The sequence below is a fragment of the Bufo bufo genome, chromosome 9 (assembly GCF_905171765.1).
Source record: "Bufo bufo chromosome 9, aBufBuf1.1, whole genome shotgun sequence".
In the NCBI taxonomy this organism is placed as follows: Eukaryota; Metazoa; Chordata; class Amphibia; order Anura; family Bufonidae; genus Bufo; species Bufo bufo.
Window position 1 is genome coordinate 16,186,990 of NC_053397.1, and position 18,031 is coordinate 16,205,020.

At 41.9% G+C, this 18,031-nt stretch overlaps 1 protein-coding gene across 4 annotated transcripts in view; it reads right to left on the reverse strand.

Moving 5' to 3' along the window:
* The window catches only part of COL7A1 (collagen type VII alpha 1 chain), a 122,781-nt gene that overhangs the window by 38,163 nt on the left and 66,587 nt on the right, over nt 1–18,031 (reverse strand). For all 4 annotated transcript variants that reach the window (XM_040408529.1, XM_040408528.1, XM_040408530.1 and 1 more), the window contains exons 46-68: nt 12,740–12,775; nt 11,447–11,491; nt 11,044–11,079; nt 10,649–10,684; nt 10,533–10,565; nt 10,306–10,377; nt 10,166–10,225; nt 9,987–10,022; nt 8,990–9,106; nt 8,866–8,910; nt 8,676–8,747; nt 7,612–7,656; nt 7,456–7,491; nt 7,332–7,373; nt 4,885–4,965; nt 4,731–4,766; nt 4,584–4,619; nt 4,177–4,257; nt 1,394–1,429; nt 1,234–1,305; nt 1,065–1,109; nt 939–974; nt 743–778 (exon numbers count right to left, since the gene is read on the reverse strand). In XM_040408529.1, coding sequence (XP_040264463.1) covers nt 743–778; nt 939–974; nt 1,065–1,109; nt 1,234–1,305; nt 1,394–1,429; nt 4,177–4,257; nt 4,584–4,619; nt 4,731–4,766; nt 4,885–4,965; nt 7,332–7,373; nt 7,456–7,491; nt 7,612–7,656; nt 8,676–8,747; nt 8,866–8,910; nt 8,990–9,106; nt 9,987–10,022; nt 10,166–10,225; nt 10,306–10,377; nt 10,533–10,565; nt 10,649–10,684; nt 11,044–11,079; nt 11,447–11,491; nt 12,740–12,775 — 1,170 coding nt within the window. The remainder of the gene's footprint in view (nt 1–742; nt 779–938; nt 975–1,064; nt 1,110–1,233; nt 1,306–1,393; nt 1,430–4,176; nt 4,258–4,583; nt 4,620–4,730; nt 4,767–4,884; nt 4,966–7,331; nt 7,374–7,455; nt 7,492–7,611; nt 7,657–8,675; nt 8,748–8,865; nt 8,911–8,989; nt 9,107–9,986; nt 10,023–10,165; nt 10,226–10,305; nt 10,378–10,532; nt 10,566–10,648; nt 10,685–11,043; nt 11,080–11,446; nt 11,492–12,739; nt 12,776–18,031) is intronic.

Below are 18,031 nucleotides of genomic sequence, written 5' to 3' on the forward strand. Positions count from 1 at the left end.
GACCACTTACCTCCAGGCTATATCCTTATCATATTGAAAATAGTGGTTTTCTATACTTTGAAAGCTAATAAATATTACTAGTTTCTTTATAATGATCTATTATGTCTGCGAATAAACCAGTAATATGTATTAGCTTTCTAAGTGTAGAAAATCTCTATTCTGAACATGGCAAGGTTATAGTAACTAATGTATATGATATGTACATGCTAGGACATAACTCTGCCCTGAGCATGCTAGATCTAGCCCTGTCAATCAAGTGGAGCAGGGGGAGTGTGCAGAGCACAGTGTTACAAAAGCAGTGCTTTAAGGATTCAGTCCCGCCCCCTGGTGCTCCATCTTGCTCATTTGCATATGCATAAAAACACAGACCGCTGTGCAGCTGTTCATCGTACAGACAAAAGATAGGTATCATTTTAATCAGCATGATCAGCCCTACCAGTATGCCTGGTTTAATAGAGTGGATTATGCTGACAGAGGCTTTTTAAGCTCTACCCGTTGACAGTCCCAAATACTAAAATAAAATAACTAAATGCTCACTTCAATAAAGCTTCTCCCAGGAACAGCTGAATAAAGATTCTCATGGGAGGGACATACAGAAAATCTACAAACTACAAATGCAGAATATTTTTGAGTTGATGTGTTTTTTAAGATTTTTCCAGCACACCCCATACATTTAGAAGAGTACTGCATATTAATGTGCCCATCCAGGTCTTAACTAGTCGACATATTCAGCAATACTTACGTCTCTCCCTGGAGGACCAGCTTCACCTTTATCACCCTATAGGATGGGAGAAAAAAAAAGTGGCTCATCTTCAGGAGTATGCATGTCTGAAGACGTCTGCTGGTGGGAGTAGTAGCTGATCTCATCCACAATTTAATCCAATATTTTATGGAAAAATCCATAAATCTGAGCAAAGTGCATTACAAGACTGTCTCACCTTCCTGCCATCTTCTCCAGGAGTACCATCCTCCCCCTAAAAGTCAAGAAGAGATTATAACCAATAACATACACAAAAGGCGGAAAGTAAGACTGCCAAAAAGCCTTAAAATAAAGGGTTACTCACATTTTTACCATTCAGACCAGGCTTCCCATCATCTCCGGGTTTTCCCTTTTTCATGGAAAATAAAAGAAAGAAAACAAATCATAATTATAAGCCTTGAAGATTTGAAATGAAAGCGGAGCTCTGATTGGTTGTTATGGGCAACCAGACTTTCCCACCAATGACAACTTACTGGTACTCCTGGTGGTCCAGCTGGTCCGATTAGTCCAGGGGGTCCTTGCTCTCCTCTTAGTCCTGTAAGACCCTGAAACAGATAACTCATAGGAATAAAACAAAAGGAAAAGGGAAAAAAGGAAACAGGTATCACGTGACAGAGACTTGCAAATACTCACATCTCGACCTGGATCTCCCTGTTTCCCGGCATCACCCTATATTATAAAAATGTATTATAGTAGTTATATTCTTGTACTGTACATAGGGTGCAGTATTATAGTAGTTATATTCTTGTACATAGGTTAAGTATTATAGTAGTTATATCCTTGTACATAGGAGGCAGTATTATAGTAGTTACATTCTTGTACATAGGGGCAGTATTATAGTAGTTATATTCTTGTACATAGGAGCAGTATTATAGTAGTTATATTCTTGTACATAGGAGCAGTATTATAGTAGTTATATTCTTGTACATAGGAGGCAGTATTATAGTAGTTATGTTCTTGTACATAGGGGCAGTATTATAGTAGTTATATTCTTGTACATAGGAGGCAGTATTATAGTAGTTATATTCTTGTACATAGGAGCAGTATTATAGTATTTATATTCTTGTACATAGGAGCAGTATTATAGTAGTTATATTCTTGTACATAGGAGGCAGTATTATAGTAGTTATATTCTTGTACATAGGGGGCAGTATTATAGTAGTTATATTCTTGTACATAGAAGTAGTATTATAATAGTTATATTCTTGTACATAGGAGCAGTATTATAGTAGTTATATTCTTGTACATAGGAGCAGTATTATAGTAATTATATTCTTGTACATAGGAGCAGTATTATAGTAGGTATATTCTTGTACATAGGAGCAGTATTATAGTAGTTATATTCTTGTACATAGGAGCAGTATTATAGTAGTTATATTCTTGTACATAGGAGCAGTATTATAGTAGTTATATTCTTGTACATAGGAGCAGTATTATAGTAGTTATATTCTTGTACATAGGAGCAGTATTATAGTAGTTATATTCTTGTACATAGGAGCAGTATTATAGTAGTTATATTCTTGTACATAGGAGCAGTATTATAGTAGTTATATTCTTGTACATAGGAGCAGTATTATAGTAATTATATTCTTGTACATAGGAGCAGTATTATAGTAGGTATATTCTTGTACATAGGAGCAGTATTATAGTAGTTATATTCTTGTACATAGGAGCAGTATTATAGTAGTTATATTCTTGTACATAGGAGCAGTATTATAGTAGTTATATTCTTGTACATAGGAGCAGTATTATAGTAGTTATATTCTTGTACATAGGAGGCAGTATTATAGTAGTTATATTCTTGTACATAGGAGGCAGTATTATAGTAGTTATATTCTTGTACATAGGAGCAGTATTATAGTAGTTATATTCTTGTACATAGGAGGCAGTATTAAAGTAGTTATATTCTTGTACATACGAGCAGTATTATAGTAGTTATATTCTTGTACATAGGAGGCAGTATTATAGTAGTTATATTCTTGTACATAGGAGCAGTATTATAGTAGTTATATTCTTGTACATAGGAGCAGTATTATAGTAGTTATATTCTTGTACATAGGAGGCAGTATTATAGTAGTTATATTCTTTCACATAGGAGCAGTATTATAGTAGTTATATTCTTGTACATAGGAGCAGTATTATAGTAGTTATATTCTTGTACATAGGAGGCAGTATTAAAGTAGTTATATTCTTGTACATACGAGCAGTATTATAGTAGTTATATTCTTGTACATAGGAGGCAGTATTATAGTAGTTATATTCTTGTACATAGGAGCAGTATTATAGTAGTTATATTCTTGTACATAGGAGCAGTATTATAGTAGTTATATTCTTGTACATAGGAGGCAGTATTATAGTAGTTATATTCTTTCACATAGGAGCAGTATTATAGTAGTTATATTCTTGTACATAGGCAGCAGTATTCTAGTAGTTATATTATTGTACATAGAAGGTGGTGTTATAGTAGTAATTTTTATTTGGAAGGAGAAGAATTAAATTGATCGTTATTAGAGATGAGTGAATTTCATATTTTAAAATTCGTTCACACTTCGTTTACTGGTAAAAGGTGAATTGCGTTATGGATTCCGTTACCACGGATCATAACGCAATTCTATGACAGAATGAATAACAGAATGCCTTTAGAGGCTTTCAGTCATAATAGAAGTCTATAGCCTGTATAACGGATCCGTCTGGTTTACGTTATGCAGTAAGGAGGACTCCCCTGCATAACGGAAACGGAACGGATCCATTATGCAGCCCATAGACTTCTATTATGACGAAATGAATAACGGAATGGCATTCTATCGGACAACTCAGATCCGATTGTATATTCTAACCCACAGGAGTTCCCATGGTGACCGGGACGCTTGTCGGGGAGGAGTATGCCAAACAACTGTACAGGTTGAAAAAAAAAGGCAAATATTCTAAATAACGAATATATTCGCTATATTGCTATATATTTGTTTTTTAGAATATTCGTCATATTCTAAAACAAGAATATATAGCAATATAGCGAATATTCGCTAAATACAAATATAGAGCAATTTAGCTAATATAGTGCTATCATCTTTTTTTTTTATAGTCTTATATTTTTTTTCTCTTCTGAACCTCAGATTTGGATTATTAAAAAAATATTATAGCACTATATTAGCTTAGCTAAATTGCTCTGTTTGTATTTTCTCGAATATTCGCTATATTGCTATATATTCTTTTTTGATCAACTTCGCATTACGCAATTTTTTTACATTTTAGATTAATCGCAAATAATCTTGAATGCGAATATGAAACAAATATTCTAGCGAATATTCGCGAAATATTGCAAATTCGAATATGGGACCTGCCGCTCATCACTAATGCTCAGTTGGCACGTATATTGAAATAATTAAAACATCATTTAAGCATTGTGTCACGCTCACTCTCAGTCCTGGTGTCCCTGGTTGTCCCGGTTTTCCATCCAATCCATTTCTTCCATCATTTCCTGGAGGTCCACGTTCACCCTTAAATGGACAGAACAAAAATTAATATGGGGTGGCCTGCGATGGACATGAGGATTGCATACAACAGTCAGAGACTATGGTTTCTGTACAGTGCAGCTTATAGGCTCAGCTAATGCGCTTCATTCCACTGGGAATCTGGATGTTATTAGCACAGGATCCGGTGGAATGAAGGACATCAGTATAAACCCTGATCAACAGGATCCCTTGATTTTACCAAATAGCCGATACTCGTTGACCTTGTACTTGAATCTATGGGAATGGAACACCAACATATCTTCTGTGGTCCATATGTGTTTATTGGCACAAATGTAAATCTGGCTGCATACCTTGTCACCTGGAGCGCCGCGATCTCCAGTATCTCCCTGCAAAATAGGGACAAATATAGTTAAATTACTAGTTTTAAAATGGCTGATAACGGGGAAAGCACAGCAAATGCAGATTATGGAAGATTTAGGTTTAAAACAAAATCTCACCCGACTTCCAGGTGGACCTCTGGTTCCTTCCAAACCCTTTGTAAAGGGAAACACTGTGTTATTTCTGATTATAAATATTTTCAAAAAGAAGGCAGCATAAAAAAAGACTTATAAAATATAGAACGATAGAGTATGAGATAAAAAACAGACTCACCCTCTCTCCAGCAAGACCGTTTACACCAGCTTCCCCCTTCTGGCCTCTCATCCCATGTTCTCCGGGGTCACCCGCATCACCCTAAATGTACATATTAAATACAGATTAGGATCACACCGCAAGATCCCCACAGACTAGGAAAAGAGACAGCTAATGGGACCCACACAATTATTAATGGTGGCTGCGATTGCGGACAAGAATAGTATATGTTCTGTCTTTTCTGCGGAGCCGCGGTACGGAATAATGGATGCCGACAGCCAGGGCTTTTTTTCTCAGAGAAAAGGTGGTGGAACTCACCCCCCCTCCCCTGGCCACTCCCCTACCCACCCCTAGGACCGCCCCCTAAAACCGCCCCTTTAGAGAACAGGGATGCAAGTAAAATTTGGGGGGGGGGGGGCGATAAAAGTCCAGCCCAGCAAAGAAACCCCCCAGATGGGGATGGCACTGTTAATGGGGGATCTGGGGATGGCACTGTTAATGGGGGATCTGGGGATGGCACTGTTAATGGGGGATCTGGGGATGGCACTGTTATGGGGTGGAGGATCTGGGGATGGCACTGTTATGGGGGATCTGTGGATGGCATCCACAGATCCCCCATCCTATAACAGTGCCATCCACAGACCCCCCCCCCATCCTATAACAGTGCAATCCACAGACCCTCCCACCCCATAACAGTGCCATCCACAGACCCCCCTCCACCCCATAACAGTGCCATCCACAGACCCCCCCACCCCATAACAGTGCCATCCAGAGACCCCCCTCCACCCCAATAACAGTGCCATCCACAGACCCCCCATCCTATAACAGTGCCATCCACAGACCCCCCCTCCACCCCAATAACAGTGCCATCCACAGACCCCCCCACCCCATAACAGTGCCATCCACAGACCCTCCACCCTATAACAGTGCCATCCACAGACCCCCCCACCCCATAACAGTGCCATCCACAGACCCCCCCACCCCATAACAGTGCCATCCACAGACCCCCCACCCCATAACAGTGCCATCCACAAACCCCCCCATCCTATAACAGTGCCATCCACAGATCCCCCTCCACCCCATAACAGTGCCATCCACAGACCCCCCCCATCCTATAACAGTGCCATCCACAGACCCCCCACCCCATAACAGTGCCATCCACAGACCCCCCCCATCCTATAACAGTGCCATCCACAGACCCCCCACCCCATAACAGTGCCATCCACAGACCCCCCCACCCCATAACAGTGCCATCCACAGACCCCCCACCCCATAACAGTGCCATCCACAAACCCCCCCATCCTATAACAGTGCCATCCACAGATCCCCCTCCACCCCATAACAGTGCCATCCACAGACCCCCCCACCCCATAACAGTGCCATCCACAGACCCCCCCCATCCTATAACAGTGCCATCCACAGACCCCCCACCCCATAACAGTGCCATCCACAGACCCCCCCACCCCATAACAGTGCCATCCACAGACCCCCCCCCCCCCACCCCATAACAGTGCCATCCACAGACCCCCCATTGCAGCTCCAGTAGAGACTTATAAAATGTGTAATTAAATGAATAATGATTCATGCTGCCCCCTCTGTAGTATAACTTTCAATATATTGTACTCACAGGGCTACTGTTATCTTAATGCAGGCCGGCCGGGCAGACGAGCGGCAGCGTCACTGACTGACGTCACGTGCCTGCGCCGCCTACTTTATGAATGAAGCAGGCGGCGCAGGCAGGTGACGTCAGTCAGTGACGCTGCCGCTCGTCTGCCCGGCCGGCCTGCATTAAGATAACAGTAGCCCTGTGAGTACAATATATTGAAAGTTATACTACAGAGGGGGCAGCATGAATCATTATTCATTTAATTACACATTTTATAAGTCTCTACTGGAGCTGCGGGGCCGGAGCACAGTGAACGTACCGGCCCCCAGCTCCTCCTCCCAGTCCCTCCCCGCTGATACATCGCAGGCTGTGATGTCAAAAGGTGGCGGAACGCCGTTCCGGTGCGTTCCGCCAGAAAAAAAGCCCTGCCGACAGCACACGGTGTGCTGTCCGCATCTTTTGAGGGCCCATAGAAATGAATAGATCGGCAGACTTTCCGCAAAATTGCGAGAGAGCTGCAGCAGAAAGAACACACCCCCTGAGAAAGGACACGCCCTTGCCACCACGTTACTTTCCGGCCCCCTAGGTGCAATGGCACCTTCTACTACAGTGTTATTATGAACTATTTAAAGGGCTCCATCCACCCTAATTTCCAGCCCCCTAGGTGCAATGGCACCTTCTACCACAATGTTATTAAAGGGCCCATTCTGTTTAATGTGACATCAGGAACGGCGGAGTTAATGTGCACGCTTGTCGCACTGCAGAAGCTTTGGAAAGTTTCTATTGTTAAAAAGTAGGGAAATGGCTATAAAGGAGTCAATTCTACCGACACCACGTGTAACAGACCACCATTCACACTCACCTTGTCACCTTTCAGTCCCGGAACCATAGACTCAATGGTACCCTAAAAATAAAAAAAATAAATTAAATCTCGGGTGTTTCATTATGGGAGTCAATAAATGAATACATTTTTTTTATTATCTTACTGGTTTTCCTGGGGGTCCTTGAGGTCCTTGGGGCCCCTACAATAATAAAATAATCAATTAATAAATCTGGACACTGTATGACTGAGCATGGGCTGAAATGATATATAATGCAGTTGCTCCTCAGTCTATGGGATCAGTATGGAGCGTCTTACTTACGGAGTCACCGCGTTCGCCTTTACTGCCACCAGCTCCAGGGCTCCCCTAGAAAAATAAAACAGATTTTCATACAATGACTATAGTTTACATATTTCAAAGGACATGATCTGCGAACAAACACTGCCACATCTGCATTCACTCTCCACCTCCATCTGTCTTGAATGTCTAAGAAGAGAAACCCCTTTAATCCTGCAGAGGTTATCCCATCAATAATTTTCAGATCAATGTCCTAAAATGATACATTTGCAGTTTATAACATGAGAAACACCTTATAATTTTTGGCTCTGGCCAGAATCAGTCTCCTTCCTCCTCTGGCAGCTGACAATATAGTCCCTTCTTACTGTAGAAGGAGTCTTTTCAGCTGCACTGCCATGTTACTACCAAGACTCCTGACGAGCCAGGAAGAAAACTATTTCTATTGACTGCCATGCAGTGAACAGAATATCACTATACAGAGACCTTGCGGTGGGGAGAGTGACTGAGGATGCATGTCCACCAGCACTCATGTCATTAGGAGGACCTGCACTATACATTATGAACACCAAGTGGCGCCATACTATGTAAGTAACTGAACACCAGGTGGCGCCATACTATGAAATTAAATGAACACTAGATGGCGTCATTCTATGTAAGTAAATGAACATCAGGTGCCGCCATACTATGTAATTAAATGAACACTAGATGGCGTCATTCTATGTAAGTAAATGAACATCAGGTGCCGCCATACTATGTAATTAAATGAACACTAGATGGCATCATTCTATGTAAGTAAGCGAACATCAGGTGGCGCCATACTATGTAAGTAAGTAAACATCATGTGCCCCATACTATGTAAGTAGGTGAACATCAGGTGCTGCCATACTATGTAAGTAAATGTACACTAGGTGGCACCACGCTATGTAAATAAATGAACACCAGATGGTGCCATAGTAATAAATGATATTTAATGGTCACCCAACCCCATTATTGAGAGGTTTCAGTTCCCAACACTTTTGAAAATCACTGCTTGCTGTCAGTGAAAGGAAACAACAGAGCACTAAGCGCATGTGGGTCCCATTACTTACGTCTCTCCCTGTCTCCCCAGGTTCTCCTGGATCCCCCTTTTCTCCTGAGTTGCCTCTTACCCCTGGAAGACCCTGGTAATTAAAAGTACAAAAAGTCATACAAAGCAAAGGATTGTCCTGAAGAAGGCAATGTAGCAAGAAGCGGGAATTACAATGTAACGAGAAATGGTGCAGCACGGATCTGACTCACCCTTGGGCCCCTTTCTCCGTTCCTGCCTGGAATACCTGATTCTCCCTGCGAGACGACAGAAAGAATTATTATCATCGGTGTCTCCCATCAGACCAGCTTCACGGGTGCTGGGTATCGGGCTTACCGGCGTCCCTTCTTCTCCCTTGTCTCCTTTTTCTCCTTCTTTGCCCCGAAGCCCAATTTGTCCTGGAGGACCTTGCTTTCCAGGTTCTCCATTCTGCCCCGGATCGCCGGGTTCTCCCTGCGGAAAAAGTCCATAATGATAAGACGTTGCGTACAATGTGTCACCATCTTGTCTGAGGATTCTCCCATATTGTGTCTCCAATTGGGCCAGATGGTCCATTGGTGGGGCAGCCCCAATACGGCCCATGAGGTTCTGCAGCAGCTGGGTTTTTGGCTAGCTGACAAACAATCCATTAGCCCTTATTAATGATGCAGCCTTTGTCAGTAGTTAAGGCAATGAAAATTAATGGGAACATGTCCTGTAGTGTAGAGCTGGTGGGCCCTAAATTTCCCTGGAGGGCCCTAGGTACCTGATTCCAAAAACTGCGTTATCTTCCAACATTTTTAAAGGAATTTATGGGATTAGAAAATATGGCTGCTTTCTTCCAGAAAAAATGCCACTTAAACAGCACCCGCCAGAGGGATCAACCCTATCATTAGGCATTCTGCGCCGTAGGGTTAATTCTTTATGTGAATTCAGTGCACTGAGGGGCGTGGCCAACTCTGGAAAGCTGCGGTGCACTGAAGGGTTAGACCCGCCTCTCTTTGCACTGAACCCCTAATTTGCATAAAGAATAGAAGTCTTTTTTCCCTCGGCAACGCTTCAACTGATTTTCACAAGACCGATGTCGTTTTGATCAGCAGAATCAACCCTACCAGATGATGTGTCTGGTTGATCCTGCTGACAGGTTATTTTTTTAATAGCATCCCATCCAAGTGAATAGGGGACTAAGCTGCAATACCAAACATAGCGGCTCGGAGAGGGGTGGCGCTCTTTCTGGAATCTTTAAGATCCTTAATGATTGTTTTCTCTGGTCGGATGTATGCGCAGCTTTTCACTTTCGGTTTTGCGTAAGTTTACCAAATCTAATAAAATATAGATTAAAAGATTATCGTACCTTTGGACCTGCTCTTCCAGCCGGACCCATGGGTCCCTAATAAAAAAGCAAACGAAACATTAAAATTGGCCAAATCCCAGATTAGAGAAGCCTTACAATGATATCTTGACTCGTTCGTCTTCTTCTTCCAATTTCTGGAAGCTCCATAGGCCAGCGGTCTTCCATGGCGTCACACTTACCCTATCCCCTGCTTCTCCTTTAGCTCCCGGCTGCCCAGGAGAGCCGAATCCTTCCGGACCCTAATCACACATAAAGAAAAGTTGTTGCATAGTCTTGGTCTGGAAAGCGATGATAAATCTGTGCGATGGCAGGCACTTACTCTCTCGCCTTTCTCTCCTGGGTCACCTCTTGATCCTTTTGGACCCCCGATCCCCTGCAGACCACGATCGCCCTGAGAAAAGGACACAATCTTATAATGGGATGTGATTGCCATTATTACAAAGAAATGTCCATTGCAAACAGTGACATCTAGTGGACGTTTTTTGTCATTACACACAGATTGGTAATTACAATCTATCCTAGTGTTCATCGCCTTCATCTCCTCACCTTGTCTCCTTTCATCCCAGCCGCAGTGGAAACCTGGAACGGAAGCATAGATAATAGCCGTGATCGTCTGGCGTGTGCTATAACGGCATAGTACGTAAGTAACGAAAGACACTCACCGATGCGCCAGGCTCCCCCGGAGCTCCTTGGGCACCCTAAAATGATATAGATTGTGTTATATTAGAAATCTGTAAGCTATCAGGGCATGATGGGGATTGTAGTTTTGCAACAGCTGGAGAGCCACAGGTTGGGGAGCAATGACCTATAGGATGCCAGTGGGTGTCAATTCTAGATCTCTACCCGCCAGTCGCATTAGGACTAAGGGCACACATGGGTGCAATGACATGGGGTACAGAGGCTCCTGCTACAACCAGGCCCCTGAGCCTATAGGGGCCCAAAAGTTCCCATATAAGGATGCTATACAGTGCATTACTCATATACTTTCTATGGCACTATAATGGAGACATATTTTAGGACTTCTACAGATGGCACCAAAATCAGTTCCACCACCAACCTTTTCTCCTTGTGGCCCCGCCGGTCCTAAAGGCCCCTGTTAGGAATAAGAATATAAAATTATTAGTCTCCACCTTTGCAGAATATTAATTAATGACGTGGATCCAGTTTGTAATAAGCACAGAAGAACCCAAAGTATGATAGAGGGAAAGAAGGAGGCCAAGAGGAGCCTGGCTCCGTCCTATATGTGGGTGCTCCGGGTGGTACACCTCCTCTCCCCCGCACTGGTATATGGGGTGTCCTTCTTTACATGGACATGATGTCTAATATGAGGTGGGGCTTCCCAAAAAAGGGTGTTGTCTCAAAGATAATATGATGGGGGAGGGGTAGAGGGTGGAGCAATGTAGTAAAATGATTTCCAAATTATATAAAGTGAGGGGGGGGGGGGGGATCCTTAGACTTACCGAGGGTCCGGATGGACCTGGCTGACCGTTTTGTCCTGGATTTCCCTGCAATGTAAAAATGGGAGGCACTTAGCGTTATATGAAGTAACTGAGTAACGAGATTTTCAACACATGTAATTGGTACAACAGTAAGTAATGCTGAGGCTTCTAAATACATCCAGTACTTGTAAACCAAGGGTTAGAGCGATTATATATGGCACAATCAGAGCGCCCAGTGGTGTAGCTATAGGGGTCGCAGTGGTCACAGTTGAGACCGGGCCCCTAAGCCAGTTGCCAGCGGCACATTACCTATTTTTTTGCTTTATAAGATGCACTGCACTCACTATTCTGCAGGAGGGTGGGGGGGGGGGAGCGACGAGCTGCCAGTGCTCACCTAATCAGCAGCGAGGATCTAAATATCTGACATGAGGCTTTGGTAATTGTGCACCCAGCACAACTCTATCAGGTGAGAGATTGTATTCTCTCCCCCTATTTGTTCACCCAGTTGTTTACCTTTCAATGGAGGTCTAATAGAGATCTAATATTGGGGGGGGGATCTAACATGAAGGTCTCAATCTGATATGGGGATCTGATTTGTGGTCTGATATTAAAGGGGGGGGGGGGAATCTAACATGAAGGTCTCATGGGGGCCTCATTTGAGGATCTGATATGGGGATCTGATCTGAGGTCTGATATGGGGGGGGGGATTTTTTCTACTGGTGCAGATTATAAAGGGGTATTTTTTGTAATGGTGCAAATTATACTTTAGGGTGCACTATTACTGGGGGGGGGGGGGGGCGGGGACCATGGCACATTATCAGCTTAGCACAATTATAGTTGGGGGGATTGTATTAATGTCAGGGACAATATTTGCTTGGCGTAGTTATTTTTAGATGTCTGCCAAACTCTGAGAGACAAGGGATGGCTGAAAGAAATAATTATGGTGGTCTGGTCTAAATGGAGAAGAGGAAAGAGAACGTCTACATCAGAGGAGAAGTCACTGGATGGAAGAGGTACATATGTGGCGCTGTATGACCCTGTATGCTTTGCAGCGCTGTATGTAATGTTTTCCAAGTATGTCTTTATTAACAGTAGGGCTGGAGGGAAGGGGTTAGATTAAGAAATTGGCATGGGGGGGGGGGGGGCATTTTAGTTTCTACCTCAGGCAGCCGAAAGGCTAGGTGCACCCCTGCCCCTTGCCACAAAGCACTGAGGGAAGGGATCGCCCAAGCAGAACTCTTGCACCAAGACCCATGACCCCTTAGCTACACCCCTGAAAGCGCCCTATACGATAAGTCATTATCATTTACTGACCTTAAGCCCTTGAAATCCTTGAGAACCTCGATCTCCCTGTGAAATGAAACACAATAAATATACAGAAACCTTATACTGATCAATAGCTACATAGAAAGGTTCAGATCCATAAATATTTTATAAAGGGAGCAGTATTATAGTAGTTATATTATTGTACATGGGGCAGTATTATAGTAGTTATATTCTTGTACATAGGAGGCAGTATTATAGTAGTTATATTCTTGTACATAGGAGCAGTATTATAGTAGTTATATTCTTGTACATAGGAGCAGTATTATAGTAGTTATATTCTTGTACATAGGAGCTGTATTATAGTAGTTATATCCTTGTACATAGGAGGCAGTATTATAGTAGTTATATTCTTGTATATAGGAGCAGAATTATAGTAGTTATATTCTTGTACATTGGAGCAGTATTATAGTAGTTATATTCTTGTACATAGGAGCAGTATTATAGTAGTTATATCCTTGTACATAGGAGGTAGTATTATAGTAGTTATATCCTTGTACATAGGAGGCAGTATTATAGTAGTTATATTCTTGTTCATAGGAGCAGTATTATAGTAGTTATATTCTTGTACATAGGAGCAGTATTATAGTAGTTATATTCTTGTACATAGGAGCAGTATTATAGTAGTTATATTCTTGTACATGGGAGCAGTATTATAGTAGTTATATTCTTGTACATAGGAGCAGTATTATAGTAGTTATATTCTTATACATAGGAGCAGTATTATAGTAGTTATATTCTTGTACATAAGAGCAGTATTATAGTAGTTATATTCTTGTACATAGGAGCAGTATTATAGCAGTTATATTCTTATACATAGGAGGCATTATTATAGTAGTTATATTCTTGTACATAGGAGGCAGTATTATAGTAGTTATATTCTTGTACATAGGAGCAGTATTATAGTAGTTATATTCTTGTACATAGGAGCAGTATTATAGTAGTTATATTCTTGTACATAGAAGCAGTATTATAGTAGTTATATTCTTGTACATAAGAGCAGTATTATAGTAGTTATATTCTTGTACATAGGGGCAGTATTATAGTAGTTATATTCTTGTACATAGGAGCAGTATTATAGCAGTTATATTCTTATACATAGGAGCCGTATAATAGTAGTTATATTCCTGTACATAGGAGCAGTATTATAGTAGTTATATTCCTGTACATAGGAGCAGTATTATAGTAGTTATATTCTTGTACATAAGAGGCAGTATTATAGTAGTTATATTCTTGTACATAGGAGCAGTATTATAGTAGTTATATTCTTGTACATAGAAGCAGTATTATAGTAGTTATATTCTTGTACATAAGAGCAGTATTATAGTAGTTATATTCTTGTACATAGGAGCAGTATTATAGCAGTTATATTCTTATACATAGGAGCCGTATAATAGTAGTTATATTCCTGTACATAGGAGCAGTATTATAGTAGTTATATTCCTGTACATAGGAGCAGTATTATAGTAGTTATATTCTTGTACATAGGAGGCAGTATTATAGTAGTTATATTCTTGTACATAGGAGGCAGTATTATAGTAGTTATATTCTTGTACATAGGAGCAGTATTATAGTAGTTATATTCCTGTACATAGGAGCAGTATTATAGTAGTTATATTCCTGTACATAGGAGGCAGTATTATAGTAGTTATTTTCTTGTACATAGGAGCAGTATTATAGTAGTTATATTCTTGTACACAGGAGCAGTATTATAGTAGTTATATTCTTGTACATAGGAGGCGCTATTATAGTAGTTATATTCTTGTACATAGGAGCAGTATTATAGTAGTTATATTCTTATACATAGGAGCAGTATAATAGTAGTTATATTCTTTGAAAATTCTCTTTTTATTGAAAAGTATATTGAAAATACATACTACAACATTATGCAGTGACATATACAAAGTGGTTGATATCGTACATTGCTTTGAGTATACATAACAGCTTGAAGGACTGTAGATATGGACCTAAACAGAATTCCGTATATAAATAACGGGACAATACTAATTTCCCATTTTTCACATATAGACAGAATAATCATATCCCATTATACAAGTATTATGCAAAGGTTACAGATGCATCTTACCAGTACATAAAGGTCTTGTAGTATGACTGGTGAACATAATGACGCAGAAATAGAGGAAAAAGGGGAGGGGAAGGATATGGGGATAGGGACAAGGAATAGGAGGGAGGGAAGGATAAAGAGGAATAACCAAAAACAACAATCCATCCATGACACTCGTTCGTATGCAGCATATTAGATATCTAAAGTGCATATTGAATGTATTCATATTCACAGGTATTATTTTGTCAGTGACTCAGACATGGTCCAGAACGCGTACCATTAATGCGCATATATACCCTCTACCCGTGAGCTCATAATGTACCACTACTAGCAGACCCGTGAGCCGTCTGACTATTCGGAGGGTCATCTCTAAACATGAGCCAGGGTGTCCAAAGCTTCACATATTTTTTGTGATTCCTGTCCTCCCAACTCGCCAGTTCCTCCATACGACAGATATGGTCCACCTTGTTCAGCCATGCCTCCACAGTGGGGGGTTCTGTACTCAACCAGTGCTGCGGGATGAGCAGCCTTGCCGCCTGGAGTAATTGGGTGGTTAAGCATCTTTTTGAGGGAGAGAAAGAGGGAGTCGGGAGCCACAGGAGCACAAGAGTAGGGGGCACTTCCACAACTACATGTGTTATTTTCTGAATAGTGGATAAGACACCTTCCCAGAATGGACGGATCCTAGGACAAGACCAGAAGATGTGAGACAGAGTACCTGTGTCTTCCATACACCTCCAGCATTTATCGTCCTGTCTCATACCCCTGATAAACATTTGCTTCGGAGTCATGTACCACTGGGTGAGGACTTTGTATGTGTGTTCCTGTATCCTGGTACACCTTGAGAAACCGTGGGAGTGCGCATGTATCCTCATAATGTCAGTCTCATTCAGTTCCACCTCAAGTTCAGCAGCCCAATGCCTCAGGTATTGCGGTGTTCCAGGGGAGCGGGGAGTAACCAAAGCCAAGTAACACAGAGAGATCAGTTTACGTGGGATGGACTCAAATGTTAAGAGTTTCTCAAACCAAGACTGTGTAGGTTTATGTCTATTACTCTCTATTAGTGGTCTGGATACTGAGTTAAGTTCAATCAGTTCTAGAAAATTACACTTTTTTATAAGGTTGTGTAGTGGGTGTTGATCAGATAAGTCCCCCGAGGTCGCCCCCAAGAATTCCTCTGTTGTGAACTTGCGTAGTTTATGCCAGGTCGTTGCTATTTGTTTGGTATTCGGTCGTATAGTGAAAGGAAGAAGATCCGCTGGCATAGATGGAGAGGGGTTATTTAGGAGGTTAAGTTTGCCATTTAACTGTTGAATTACTGAGGCGGTTCCCCTAAGCAGAACTTGCGACCTAAGATTAGAAGTAGTAAGACCCCAGAGGCCCGCCCTCTGAACATGTGAGAGTTGGGCAAGTTCTAAGTCGCATCCCCAAGTCTGGTATTTAGTGGCATGTAGCTGAATCCATCTTTTTAAATGAATCGCCTGATAGTATAGGTGTGCGTCTGGTAACCCAAACCCCCCCGTGCTCCTCCCCTGTATCAGCCTGCTATGGGCCAATCTAGCGGATTTCCCACCCCAAAGGAACGTTCTAAATAACCTCCTGACCTGGCAAAAGAAGGACATAGGGATAAAAACGGGCAACATTTGCATCACATACAGGAGCCTGGGCATGATGAAGGCCTTCAGAAGGTTCTTTCTACCCATCCAAGAGACATATGGGATTTTAAGCGAGTGAAGCTGCTTCTGTATATCATTTAAGAGGGGTTTAAAGTTCAAACTGAAAGTTTGGTCCAAGTCTGCTGGTAATTTAATTCCTAAGTAGGAAAGATGAGAACCCTGCCAGATAAACGGGGTTGTGCCTTTTAAAGAGGAAATCATTTTGCTTGGCGCTGAGACGTTCATCGCCTCTGACTTTGTATAATTAACTTTAAAGTTAGAGATCCTCCCATATAATTCGAAAAGGGATAGAAGATGCGGAAAGGCCTCGACAGGGTTTGTGAGCATAACCAGTAGGTCATCCGCATAAGCGGCATTTATAAATTCTACAGAACTATCCCTAATTTTGAGACCCTTTATACCGGGGTGTTCTCTTATAGCTTGCAGTAATGTCTCCATAACCATGACATATAGTGTAGGTGACAGAGGACAGCCTTGGCGAGTTCCGTTTGTAATCGGGAACGATTGGGATAATGTACCATTTACCCTTATACGTGCACTAGGTTCATGGTAGAGGGACATGATGGCAGTTTGGAATTGCTCTGGAATGCCAAGTTTATGTAGGGTTTTCCTCATGTAGCTCCAGCTTACCCTGTCAAAGGCCTTTTCCGCATCCACACCCAAAAGGACCAGTGAGGCCTTCTCTTTCTTAGCTAATTGCATTGCTGAGAGAACCCTACAGGAGTTTTGATTTCCCTCTCGTCCAGGCACAAACCCGGCTTGGTCCGGGTGAATTAGTTTCGGCAGAAGGGGAGCAAGGCGGGAAGCCAGCAACTTTGCCCATACTTTAACGTCTACGTTGAGAAGCGATATCGGCCTATAACTGCCGCATTGGTTAGGATCTTTACCTGCTTTTGGGAGAATTGTGACCGTCGCTTCCAGGGATTGCCTATGGAGAACAGAACCATTTAATAGGGAATTACACCAAGTGGCCATACGAGGGGTTAGGACAGATGATAATTTTTTATAATACCCCACAGAAAACCCATCAGGTCCAGGGCATTTCCCCATTGGCATGGAGCTCAGAATATTTGATATTTCCTCTATTGTCACTGGGGCAAGGAGTTGTTCCCTATCTTTGGTCTCCAGTTTGGGCAGATTGAGGTTCCCCAAGAACTTGTCAGCAGCCTCTTCTATATTAGCTTCTGTGTCGTCATCTGGGCATTTGAGCCCATAAAGCTGACTATAGAACTTATGGAATTCTTTCGCAATATCTGAAGTTTTATGTAATAGCCTGCCATCTTTATCTTTAATTCCAGCTATATAGGAAGCATATTTTTTCTGCTTAAGGAGCGAAGCCATGAGCCTCGTCCCTTTGTCTCCATGAGCATAAAAACGGAACTGGGCATATTGGTAAGATTTGGCCTGGTGATAGTTAAGGTGATCTTTTAATTTTTTCCTAGTTAGTGTTAGTTCTTGTTGGGCCTCTGTGGTTCTGGATTTTTTGTGCAGAGATTCTAAAGCTGAGATCTTCTCTAGTAATGTATGAAATGTTTTTTGTCT